Source organism: Stegostoma tigrinum, chromosome 2 (assembly GCF_030684315.1).
Source record: "Stegostoma tigrinum isolate sSteTig4 chromosome 2, sSteTig4.hap1, whole genome shotgun sequence".
Lineage (NCBI taxonomy): Eukaryota > Metazoa > Chordata > Chondrichthyes > Orectolobiformes > Stegostomatidae > Stegostoma > Stegostoma tigrinum.
In genome coordinates, this window is record NC_081355.1 from 75,276,634 (window position 1) to 75,290,545 (window position 13,912).

The 13,912-nt window shown below is 40.4% G+C and overlaps 1 protein-coding gene across 4 annotated transcripts in view; it reads left to right on the plus strand.

Annotated features, from left to right (window-relative positions):
* The window catches only part of LOC125461085 (dynein axonemal heavy chain 11-like), a 466,228-nt gene that overhangs the window by 386,636 nt on the left and 65,680 nt on the right, over nt 1-13,912 (plus strand). For all 4 annotated transcript variants that reach the window (XM_059654665.1, XM_059654655.1, XM_059654658.1 and 1 more), the window contains one exon: nt 1,898-2,089. In XM_059654665.1, coding sequence (XP_059510648.1) covers nt 1,898-2,089 — 192 coding nt within the window. The remainder of the gene's footprint in view (nt 1-1,897; nt 2,090-13,912) is intronic.

The following is a 13,912-nucleotide window of genomic DNA, read 5'->3' on the forward strand; positions in this document are numbered from 1 at the left end:
TGTACGTGGAGAGTTGTTTCTCAGACTGGAGGCCCATGACGAGTGGTGTGTTGCAAGGATTGATGTTCAGTCTACTGCTTTTTGTCATTTATATAAATGATTTGGGTGTCAATATAAGAGGTATGATTAGTAAGTCATCAGATGACACCAAAATTGGTGGTGTAGTGGACAGTGAAGAAGGTTAGTTGGCTGTTGGGCCAAGGACAGACAGATGGAATTTAATTCAGTTAAATGTGAGGTGTGGCATTTTGGTAAGGCAAATTAGGGCAGGATTTATACATTTAATGGCAGGGTCCTGGGAAGTATTGCTGAACAAGGAGACCTTGAGATGCAGATTCAAAATTCCTTGAAGGTGGATCACGGGTAGACAGGGTAGTGAAGGTGATGTTTGGTACACTTGCCTTTATTAGTCAGCGTATGGAGTATAGGAGTTCGAATGTCACGTTGCATTGATAGGCCACTTATGGAATACGGCATTCAATTCTCTTCTCCCTGATGTATGAAAGATGTTGTTAAATTTGGATGGGTGCAGAAAAGATTTACAAATATATTGCCAAATTTGGAGGATTTGAGCTATAGGGAGAGGCTGAATAGGCTGGGGCTATTTTCCCTAGAGCATCAGAGGCCGAGGGGTGACCTTATAGAGGTTTATAAATTCATGAGGAGCATCGACAGGGTAAATGGCCAGGCTCTTTTTCAAAGGTTAGGTGAGTCCAAAACTACATGGCATAGATTTAAGTGGAAAAATGAAAGCTATAAAAGGGACCTAAGTGGTAAATTTTTCACACAGAGGTTGGTGTGTGTATGAAATGAGCTGCCAGAGGAAGTGGTAGAGGTTGATACAATTACAACATGTAAACAGCATCTCAACAGATACATGAATTGGAAAAGGTTAGAGGGATACAGCCAAATGCTGACAAATGGAATTAGGTTAATTTAGGATATCTAGCTGACATGGATGAAGTGGATCCCTGAACGGCCTGCTTCCATGCTGTTTAACTCTCTGGCTCTACTTTATACCTCTGTAAATAGAGTTGATTCGAAAAATAAAACAAGTAGATTTCAGTTATTCGACAGGTGATGTCAAAGGAGCCTTGGTGAGTTGCTGCGGTGCATTTTGTATACGATACACATGTCATATTGCTACAACCATGCTTCAGTGGTGGAGAGATTGAATTCTTAAGGTGTTTGGATGATGTGCCAATCAAGTGAGCAGGTATGTTCTGGATGGTGATGGTGTTCAATTCCTGAAGTGTTGTTGGAGTTGTATTCATCCAGATGAGTAGAGAGTATTCCGTCACATTCCTGACATGTGCCATAATGATGGTAGAAAATGTTTGGGGAGTCAGGACGTGAGTTACTCAATTTAGAATTTTAAGCCTCTGATGCAATTGAAGCTGCAATATTTGCATGATCCAGTTAAATTTCAAATCAATAGTAACTTCCCAGATGATGACTGGCTTTGACTTTCAACCATAGTAGTGCTACTGAATGTCAAGGAGAGATGGTTAAATTCTCTTGTTGGAGATGGCAATTTGTCCAGCACCTGTGTGGCACAAGTGTTATTTGCTGCTTATCAGCCCAAACCTGAAGGTTGTTCAGATCATGATGCACATGGATGCGGATTGCTTCATTATTGGAGGAGTTGCAAATGGCTGTGATTGTTCAGCCATCAGCCATCATCCCTATACCTGTGTTATAATGTGGGGAAATCATTGCTGAAGCAACTAAAGATACTCATACTCAGGACACTACCCTGAAGAATTCTTTTAGGGTCATGATAATGCCTGGTTATTGATCCCCAATTTAAGTTTCATGCATTGATTATTGTGAAATGCCGTCAGTGTAATAAGTTTTATCATTTAAAAGTGACTTGTTTTTATGTTATGTCTTACAGGATATGCTGGAAATGTGTTCTCGAGAACAAGAGTTCAAAACCATTCTCTTCTGCCTTTGTTACTTTCATGCATGTGTTGCAGAAAGACGCAAGTTTGGCCCTCAAGGTTGGAACCGAAGCTATCCTTTCAACGCTGGTGATCTCAGTATATCTGTTAATGTCCTTTATAATTACCTGGAGGCAAATACTAAAGTAAGAGAAAATCTTTTGAATGCTCATTACAACTATCAGCTCAGTAGACATTTTTCTAATAGACAGTAAAAGGTGATGCTGAAAGAAGTTAACATTTTGGGACACAAAATCAATGAAAGGCAAGAAATATTAAAGGCAACGTAAGCTGGAAGATCTTCTGCAAAGCCACCTAGCGTTAGAATATAATAGTCATTGTAGTCATTTCTTTTTTAAAATGAGGTCAAGACATAGTTTGCATTGTTTTTTCTATCAAGAACAAATTCCCCAGAGCTAATCATTGTAGTTTAAGATAATTGGCCCATCTCTCAAACTGAAGTTGGGACACTTCCATTATGAGCAGCATTGTAGCATTGTTTGTATTTCTCCACAAGTGCGTAAAGGATTTGTACAAAGCCCCCAGTAGTTAATTTTGGATGGGCAGGGGCCCAGGCCTGTCCTGAATCTATTTGGCAAGGCCCACTCTCGCCATGCAATATAGTGATTAACTAACTGACAAAAAAACTATGGATGTTGGAAGTCAGGAACTAAGACAGAAATTTCTGGGAAACTCAGCAGGTCTGGCAGCATCTGTGGAGAAAAATCAGACTTAACGTTTCAGATCGAGTGACCCTTCCTCAGCACTTCTGAGAAAGGGTCACTCAACCAAAACGACAACCCTGATTTCTCTGCCCAAATGCTGCCAGACTGCTGAGCTTTCCCAGCCATTCCTGTTTTTGTCAGTGAGTAACTAAATTCAGAATAAATAAATTTTAATCAGTAAAGTATAAATTGGCTTCAGCTCACTATATACCAGAGTGGAAGAATATGTTGTTGGTGATCTTCATCCCATAAAACTAGGAACCATTCAAGTCCATAACATAAATTTTATAGCCTGCACACTCAACCACATCAGAGACTAAATTGGTTAGCTCTTAAAAACAGATGGAGGATCAGGAAGCATTAGTAATCTTCACCTATTCTTTCCTATATAGGCAGTAAACAATCTTTGATTCTTTGAAGTATTTAACTCTAGCACCAAAAAACTAGCATCCAGTAGAATTTCAGTGCAGAGTCAGATCAACTGATTAATTATACTCGAGAGCTGTTCCCTCTCTTTTGATCTCAGGTCATTATTTTGTGACTAGTACGATTAACCAGGATGTGTGTGTCACATTCTAAATTAGATCATTGCATTAAGACTAATTAATAAAATTATAACCATGCCTATTTTGCTTCATATCTCAAGCAACGTGTTGAAAGTCTGTGTTTGCTACCAGCTCAGTTGCTGCACGACACTCATCACAGTTTCAGGTGCAGTGCCTATGACATCAGTGCCTGAAAACTTTGCTATAACAACTTGTGGAACACCACAACTGTTCAATTTCATAAACATTGAGACAACCAGTCCACCCATTTTCTCCATTCTTATACACTACGTACACATCTATGCACTTTACAGTGTGGGAATTACAAAGGTTTGCTACACGGATAGTAAACACACCACAAGCCTGGCTCCAAGTTTTAAATCCTAAGCTAATCTTACTAACAACGTGTTTCTGAAATTCTGCAACACCATCCCATGATAAAATCACCAATGTGCATCATGACAATGCCGGAAATGTTTCCTGTAATGTGCTTGTGAACGTGTGGGATCTGTATTCAATTGAGTTTTTCACAAAATTAATCTTATAAAATAAAAACCCGACTCTCTAAGTAACACTCAGGCCTTAGATATGCATGTTTAGTTTCCATAATTTGTATTCCACATCTGCTGCCTCTTTGAGCAGTTTTTGAAACCGTTCTCTAAAAATTTGGCTGTCACACTGAATCACTTGCACACCCATGAATATTTGGCATAAAAATCTAGGAGAAAAACATTGAGGATTTCTTTCCTGCCATGAGGGAGTTCACTCTAACATTTATATCAGCCAATAACTCATTACACCCCAGCTATTAACTTTGCTGCAGTTCTAATAATGCTTTATCCATATAAATTGCATCCATAAGTACTTTGATAGTACAAACACACATTTGAAATAAAATTGATTGACCCTTATCTGATACCTTGGAATGTACTTCAAACTCTTTACAACTACCCATTCCCTTTGTTTTTTTCTCTTTTTCCAATTTATACTGAAATGTATCCCTGAAGTTATTAACAACTGCCAACATTTCACATTCTTGAGGACTTTTATCTCTGTTACCTCAATGTCTGTAGTCTTTATTTTAATGTCTAGCAAACTCAAGCTGTGGCCTGTAGAGGGACCACTATATGAAATGTCTCTCCTTAATTTGTGACCTGAAATAAGGTTCAGTTTTAGTTCACCGCCACTCTTTGTATTGAACTTCCATTCAGCTGTTAAATCCATTTGGCAATCTATAGACCTAATTTATTGGCTATGATCCCAAATACTCAACCAAAATTAAACTTGCTAGAAGCATTATTGCAAGATGATTGCACCTCTTCATTCATTGGACTTCGCAGAATATATGACACATACTGTGTGTAATTGTCTTGAAGCTCTCATAGCTGTGATGTGCATGTCAGAATCACTTGCATGACAATTGTCCAGCCTTCAACTGACTGCAGGACATGCATGATTGCTGTGTTTATTTCTATCACCTGCTTAGAGTCTGAGAGTTTAGAATTAACCAAATCAAAATAATAGTAATGAAGAAAGTAATGCCACCAAAACATGGCAGATGATCAGAGCCTTCTGGTTTTCATCCTATGATTTTAAAGGAAGTCATTGAGAACATTGTGGATACCCTAACCTTCCAAAGTTCTGCTAACCCGCAATCCTTCCTTTAGTTTGGACAAAATGTTTGTCACTCACCTATTCAATAATTATTACAGAGTTAAGTGAGTGAGTGAAAGACGGTTACTCTGAGATTTGTTGTTGGGAAATTGCTAAAGCAATTATCTTCAATGCAGGTTAGGCTCACTAAGCAATTTAAAAGTTTTCACCAAATCAGAGAGAGCCAAAATGAATTTGTGCAGGATAAAAATTTGCCTGACAAGTCCAACTGAATTTTTTGAAGAGGTGATTGAAGTTGTAAAAAAATGCATTTGTACGGATGTTGTTTAAACATCCTTTTCAGAAGGCATTTGGTAAAGCCCTTTGTAAGAGCCAGATAATTAAAGTTGAAATGCAAGTAATTGAAGACATAGATTAGTGACCTGGTTAGAAAAGTGACTAGACAGTGGGAAATAGAGAATAGAAATAATGAACAACGCCTTCAATTTTGGGATGTAGGTTGTCACGATTTATCAGTGCCCTGTAAGGATCTCTATTTGGGCCTCCCATTCACCTTGTTTCTGAACAACTTTGATGATGGGAATATCCAAATTTTCCAATGACAAAAGTAGGTGTCATTGTAAGCAATATAGACAAAAATCATGAAGTCACAGAGATATCAATAAATTAAGAGAATTACCAATCCATCAAATGGATTTCAACGTGGTAATAATAATATCAGATAACAAGATGTAGACCTGCATGAACACAGCAGGCCAAGCAGTGTCAGAGGAGCAGAATTAGGCCTAGACCCTTCTTCATAAATGGAGGAGGGGAAGGAGCTTCTGAAATAAATAGGGAGAAAGGTGGAGGCAGATAGAAGATGGATAAAGGAGAAGATAGGTGGAGAGGAGACCGACGGGTCAAGGAGGCGGGGTTGGAGCCAGTAAAGGTGAGTTAGGGAGGGGATAGGTCGGTCTAGGGAGGATGGACAGGTCAAGGAGGCAGGATGAGGCTAGTGGGGAGGAGATGGGGTGGGGCTTGAGGTGGGGGGAGGGGATAGGTGGGAGGAAGGACAGGTTAGGGAGGCAGGGACTAGCTGGGCTGGTTTTGGGATGCAGTCAGAGGAGGGGAGATTTTGAAGCTTGTGAAGTCCACATTGATACCATTGGGCTGCACGGTTCCCAAGCAAAATATGAGTTGCTGTTCCTGCAACCTTCGGGTGGCATCATTGTGGCACTGCAGGAGGCCCAGAATGAATATGTCCCCTGAGGAATGGGAGGGAGAAATGGTTCGCAACTGGGAGGTGCTGTTGTTTAGTGTGAACCATGTGTAGGTGTTCCACAAAGCAGTCCCCAAGCCTCCAAGATAACAAAGTGTGAAGCTGGATGAACACAGCAGGCCAAGCAGCATGTCAGGAGCACAAAAGCTGATATTTCGGGCCTGGACCCTTCATCAGAAAGGGGGATGGGCGGAGGGTTCTGAAATAAATAGGGAGGGGGGGGAAGCGGACCGAAGATGGATAGAGGAGAAGATAGGTGGGGAGGGGATAGGTCAGTCAGGGGAGGACGGACAAGTCAAGGAGGCGGATGAGGTTAGTAGATAATAAAGTGTGAAGCTGGATGCTCACAGCAGGCCAAGCTGCATCTCAGGAGCACAAAAGCTGACGTTTCGGGCCTAGACCCTTCATCAGAGAGGATGATGATGAAGGGTCTAGGCCCGAAACGTCAGCTTTTGTGCTCCTGAGATGCTGCTTGGCCTGCTGTGTTCATCCAGCTCCACACTGTGTTATCTCTGTCACCAGTTTATTTGATACAGATCCATTCTTAACTCATTGCAGTGGCTTTTCACCGGTTGATTATTCCTGCTCTCAATTGTTCTTTGTCCTTTTCCACAATTGGCCTAAGTCTTATGATACATGACTACTGTCCCCCAAATGCGTGACCCAATCAATCCACTTCATTCTCAAAATGCAGGTTTAAAGTTGCCGGCTTTCTCATTGGATTGTATTCACACTGCGATAGAAAATTTTCCTGAACATGCTGCAGAAATTCTTTCTCCTCATTGCACTTTTCACAACTACTATCCTAGCCTATGTTTGGATAATTAAACTACTCCGTTAAAACTATTTTGTAATGTTTGTGCATCTCTATAATTTCCTTGTAAATTTCTCCCATGACATCCCTCTCATTAATTGGTGACCAGTAGACAAATCTGAGCAATGTAATTGCAACTTCTTTTTTCCTTAGCTTTTTCCAGTTAGTGCCCATCCTTGACTTCTCTCGGACATTCTCCTTTTCCAGCATGGTGCTGATCTCCTTCATTAATGCTATGAATTGTCTTGTTCCTTCTGTTCCTTTTTTATCTTTTATAAACACCTTGTATCTACATGTGTTCATCACTTCTTTGAGACAGATCCCTGAAACCTGAATTAGACTTTACTACTTTCTCACTTACTCTGACCCCACCTGCTAACCTTTCATTCTTTTACTTTAGTGCTACCTATTTCTGAAAGTATTCTGTTCACCTTGGTATCCCTGTCTAGTATTATCTCTTGGTTCATGTTACTGCTGCCAATTTAGTTTAAACACTCTCCCCAATAGTAAGAGAGAAATTGAGAAGCAAATATGTAGGGAGATCTCAGATAGAAGTAAGCATAATAAAGTTGTGATAATGGTGGACTTTATTTTTCCAAACATTGCCTGGGACTACCATTGCGTTAAAGACTTGGATGGTGAAGAATTAGTCAAATGTACTCAGGAATTTTTTTACTCAATATGTGAGTGCTCCTACTCACATGGAGCAAAATGGAATGGAGCAAAACTAGGCCTTAATTTGCACAACAAAGACAGGGCAGTGAAGTAAAAGTAAAGGAACACTTTGGGTTTGGAGATCATGATTCTCTTCATTTCAAAATGGTTATGGAAAAGGGTAAGCCTTCCATAAAAGTTAAAGTTTTTAACTGGAGTAAGGCAAATTTTAATGGTATGAGACAAAAACATTCAAAAGTTGATTGGAGTAGGCAAAGGGTAAAGGGAGTAGGTAAAGGGACATCTGACAAGGTGGAGGTGTTCAAGAGTGTGATAATGAGCATTCAGAGGCATTTTATTCCTGTTAGAGTGAAGGGTAAGGCTGGTAAGATTAAGGAAAGATGGATGAATAAAGACATTCAAGTTCTAATCAAGAATAAAAAAGAATTTTTTTAGATATTGTCAGTTTTGGTCTATTGAATCTCTTAACCAATATAAAGAGTCTAGGGACATTCTTAAGAGAGGAATCAAGAAGGCAAAGAGAGGATATCAGATGGCATTGGCAGATAAAGTTAAGGATAATCCAAAGAGATTCTACAAACACATTAAGAGTAAGCGGGTAACGAGAAAGAGTGTAGGACCCTTTAAAAATAAAGGTGGTTGACTTTGTGTTGAACCCCAGGAGATGGGAGAGATACTAAATGAATATTTTGTGTCAATTTCTACAATGGAGAAAGAAGTGGAGTCTGGAGATTGCAGAGAAATAAACTTTGATGTTTTAAAAACAGCCCACATTGCAGAAGACGAAGTTCGGGAGGTCTTAGAGAATATAAGGCGGATAAATCTCCAGGATCTGATGTAATGTGTCTCAGAATGTTGTGGGAAGTAAGGGAGGCAATTACAAGACCCCATGTAGAAATACAACATCTACTAATATGGCTGAGGTGCCTGATGACTGGAGGGCAGCTAATACTCTACCTTTGTTTAAGAAAGGCTGTGAGGAGAAACCGGGAAACTAGATCTGTGAGTCTGACTTCAGTTGTGGGTAAATTGTTGGAGGTGATTATAAAAGATAGGATGTATCAGCATTTAGAAAGGTAAAAATTGATGAGGAATAGTCAGCATGGTTTTGTGTGGGGAAAATCATGCCTCACAAACTTGATAGAGTTTTTTGAGGAAGTTACCAAAAAGACTGATGGTGGCAGAGAGGTAAATGAGGTTGTAGACATGCTTGCCAAGCCGGTGGGTTTAGTTGCAAACATCAACAGGTGCAACACCCTCAAACTGGCCTGCAGATGGGAAACAAATGCCATCCGACTGAGCATGACCTGCAAACAGCTATACTTCCTGCACAAATGCCTCAGAAAGCAGGTATTACCACAAGGCCTAAAATATAAACTGCCTATCAATAGTCCACAGGCATGGAGGACAGCTGGACATAGAACGATAAGGGTTATGATCAACAATGCCCACAACCACCTCAACAAGTACAAGCGGGAATTTGCACACCAAAAATAGACATCAACACTGGAACAAGCCATCAGCATACAGCCACAAAAGATTAGAACAAAGAAAAGAATAGCCCTACAAAAAAAACTTCCAAAATCTCACAGAACAACAACATGGACAACACAGGTTCTGGGATTAAAAACATCTCGGACCGAATACTTACAGACACTGAGAAGACCTTCCTAGTACGTAGAGTGAATTATAACCACAGATTCTCCAAAAAGGACTGACTTCCTGGCTACACAGGAATAGACACTGAAGAGCAATGGACTCATGGAAGAAGTACAACAGACTATCAGACAGATAGTCCCAATCCTGAGCAAAGCAGGAAAGTGTAACACAGTCAGCACAGATGAGAGGAAAGCTCTGGAAACGCTCAAGAAAGACAGGAACATTGTAATCTTACCAGCGGACAAAGGACCCATTACAGTAAGCCTCAACAGGGCCCAATGCATCGAGATAACTAACGTACTACCAGCAGATACTGAAACATACCAACAGATGGCAATAGACCTGACAGGGGTTCCTTTTTGGACTGGTGGCCTGTGACCAGTGGTGTTCCACAAGGATTGGTTCAGGGTCCTCTTTTGTTTATCTTGTATATAAATGATTTGAATGAGAATATAGAAGGCATGGTTATTAAAGGGTCCTCTTTTGTTTATCTTGTATATAAATGATTTGAATGAGAATATAGAAGGCATGGTTATTAAGTTTGCGGATGACACCAAAGTAGGTGGCATAGTAGACAGTGAAGAAGGTTTTCTAAGATTAGAGAGGGATCTTGATCAAATGAGTCAATGGGCTGAAAAATGGCAGATGGAGTTCAGTCTGGATAAATATGAGGTTTTGCATGTTGCTACATCAAACAAGGGTAGGGCTTATATGATTAATGGTAGGGCCTCGGATAGTGTTGTAGAACAGAGGGACCCAGGGGTGCAGGTACATAATTCTTTAAAGTTTGCGCCATATACAGGCAAGACATTTGCCGTGCTTGCCTTCGTTGTTCAGTCCTTTCAGTATAGGAGTTGGCACGTTATTTTGAGGTTGTACAGGACATCAGTGAGGCCACTTCTGGAATACTGTGTCCAGTTGTGGTCACCCAGTTATACGAAGGATATTATCAAGCAGGAGAGGGTTCAGAAGAGATTTACCAGGATGTTGCTGGGTATGGAAGGTTTGAGTTATAAAGAAAGGTGAGATACGCTGGGACTCTTTTCACTGAAGCATAGGAGGTTGACAGGTGACCTTACAGCAGTTAGCGACTTTTGAGAAGATTTGTAGCTCAGGTTGAGGTTCTGGATATGAGTTTGCTCGCTGAGCTGGAAGGTTCGTTTTCAGACGTTTCGTCACCATTCTAGGTAACATCATCAGTGAGCCTCCGATGAAGCGCTGGTGTTATGTCCCACTTTCTATTTATCTGGTTAGGTTTCCTTGGGTTGGTGATGTCATTTCCTGTTCTTTTTCTCAGGGGATGGTAGATTGGCTCTAAGTCAATATGTTTGTTGATGGAGTTCCGGTTGGAATGCCATGCTTCTAGGAATTCTCGTGCATGTCTCTGTTTGGCTTGTCCTAGGATGGAGGTGTTGTCCCAATCAAAGTGGTGTCCTTCCTTATCTGTATGTAAGGATACGAGTGATAGTGGGTCATGTCATTTTGTGGCTAGTTGATGTTCATGTAGCAGGAAGCTAGCCACCAGAATACATGAACATCAACTAGCCACAAAACGACATGACCCACTATCACTCGTATCCTTACATACAGATAAGGAAGGTCACAACTTTGATTGGGACAACGCCTCCATCCTAGGACAAGCCAAACAGAGACATGTACGAGAATTCCTAGAAGCATGGCATTCCAACCAGAACTCCATCAACAAACACATTGGCTCCAAATCAATCTACCATCCCCTGAGAAAAAGAACAGGAAATGACATCACCAACCCAAGGAAACCTAACCAGATAAATAGAAAGCGGGACATAACACCAGCGCTTCGTCGGAGGCTCACTGATGATGTTACCTAGAATGGTGACGAAACGTCTGAACATGAACCTTCCAGCTCAGCGAGCAAACTCACATCCAGAACCTTATAGCAGTTTATATGATAAGGACAGGTATAAATAGAGATAATAGTAGTTGCCTTTTCCCTAAGATGGGGATTTTCAAGATGAAGGGGCACATTTTTAAGGTGAGTGGAGACAGATTTTAAGAAGTCCTAAGAGGCAAATTTTTACACAGAGTGTGGTTCATGAGCAGGTGGTGGATGTGGGTACAATTACAATGTTTAAAAAATATTTGGATAAATGTGTGAATAGGAAAGGTTTAGAGGGATATGGACCAGGAGCAGGCAGTTAGAACCAGTTTAGATTGGGATTGTGTTCAGCATGGACTGGTTGGATCAGAGGCTCTGTTTCAGTGCTGTATGACTCTGTCACTCTATAGTCTAGTTCTTGGCTCTGTTCCTGCAGAATCAGTCTAACTTGTACAGTTCCCATCTCCGTTGCTCCTGTTGAATCACCTATCATTACTTTCTTCCAGTTTGCCTTGCACGCCCCTTAGACTAGCCAACCGTAATGCTGTGAATTGGCTCTGGCTGCACACTCGTCAGTTTTTAAAACTGAACACAGATTAGAGATTGGGAAGCACTCAGGGGACTTCTGTGCTACCCACCTGTTCTTTGTGACTACCAAGGGGGTCACACATTTCCTCTGTCTCTGTGTATTCTTAAGCTTCAGACTAACCACATCTATAAACATGCCATCCTCATCAATACATTATAGTGGCACTGGCCGCTGTTCAGTTTCTGAAACCCAGAGCTTAAACAGCTGAACTGATTATATGGCCTGCTCAAATGGTTATCGAGGTCTCAGGAAGCTTTCTCAAGATTGTAAGTAGCACAGAATGTGGACTGCAGAGGTCAGAGCAACCCACTTATTTCTTGATTTATGAGTTCACCACACTACTGTTAATAAACTGAACTGTTATTAATAAACCTTGGAATACTCATAACTCTTACTAAAACTAAACACATTTTACTTTTAATAATCTGTTCAGTACCAGTTTAAACTACTTTATCTGACTCCTTTATCTAAGAAACTTTTAAAAATTCTGAAATCTAATCAGCTATCTACTGGGCTAAGCTCTTGCTTTCTACTGCTGGGTCTAGTTTCCGGTCTTGACCAATACTTCCTTCACTGTACAACATTCCCAACCTCAAATTTCACTTTGCGCTGCATTCAGTAATGAGCTGCTGTTTTTGTGCTTGCTAACTTCATGCATTTATTCTAGCTGAAATTTTTCAAAATAAGTGCTGATGGTTAGAGAAACTAGTTCAAATTAGTTCTCAGATTAACTAATTGTAAATCCTCTTCAACTTGATTATCCCTGACAGTGTGGAAAGAAGCCATTCGGCCCATCAAGTCTGCACCAATCCTCCGAAAAGCATCCCACCCAGGTCCAGTCCCCCAACCTGTCCCCATAACCCTGCATTTCTCATGGTTAATCTACCTAGCCTACTCATCCCTGGACACTATGGGAAATTTAGCATAGCCTAATGTGCACATCTTTGGATTGTGGGGAGAAGCCAGAGCACCCGGAGGAAACCCACACAGACATGGGGCGAATGTATAAACTCCACACAGACAGTCACCTGAGGCTGGAATCAAACTCAGGCTCCTTGCACTGTGAGGCAGCAGTGCTAACCACTGAGACACCTCACTACCCAATTTGAATTTTGCCTTTACAAAAAAATGTTTATTGAGTAAAATTAATGACAATCATTTTGATCAAGGGGATCACAAACCAGTAGCTTGTTTTACATCCCAACTAATTGCCTCATTCATTTATTCCATTACCAATCAGCTGCCCAAGAATACCTCGGGCAAATGTATTTGCTAAATTTCAAGTTGTAATTTCCTCTAGTGGTTTCTTTCTGGGCTGGCAAATTAGACCTTTCTTTTAATCTTTTGTTTGTTTCCTTCATGTAATTGAAGCTATTTGGACCTCCAACTTACAATTGATTTGAATAACATACAGTGCTGACTTCTTGTCTCTTCTTTTAAACTTACATTTATGTGATGCCTTTCACGACCTCAGGAAGCACCATAAAGCTTTACAGCCAACAAAGTACTTCTGTAGTCGTATTACACTGTGTTTAAAATTAAGGCTCATGTTTGTTACTTTGTGGTGAGCTTCTGCCTACCTCAACAGTCCTTCCCTGATAATAAAAGCCACATTAAATACATCTTTGCTGTGCTCTGTCCGTTAAGGTGCAATTTACTGATCACATCTGGATTGCGTACCTGATGTTTTGTAAGGGTCAAGAGGTTAATTTCCTGTATAATGTGCTAGACTATGATTATCATGGTCGGGCTTTGATAACGTGGCTTAACACTCAACTGGGTGGGAACCATGCTGCTCAGTTGAAAGATGTGCCTTTCCTACAGGGCAGCACTTGAGTAGCTGTATGCATGATAACTATGTAAAGGACTCAAAATGGTTGACTTTTTGAAAATCACCTTTGTAATCCTTTGGGAATACACCAGGTCATTTGGATTGTTATAAAGGAAAAATGCCCTTCATTATGTTAACCAAACATGGTTTACATGTGAATATACACAAAATTCATTAGGCAGGTAATGAACCGTTTGAAGAAAAATAATTGGATACAGCATATCTGACAGTTTGTTGCACTGAATGAAGAACATCAACAATTAGTTATGATGATGGTAGCTATTTAGGATATGTCAGATGTACAAATGACTGTATATTTTCCTATATTTGTCATTATTATGAGTTTAAACTTCCTCCTTCCTTTGACTTTCTCAGTTCTGATACTTCATATACATTTT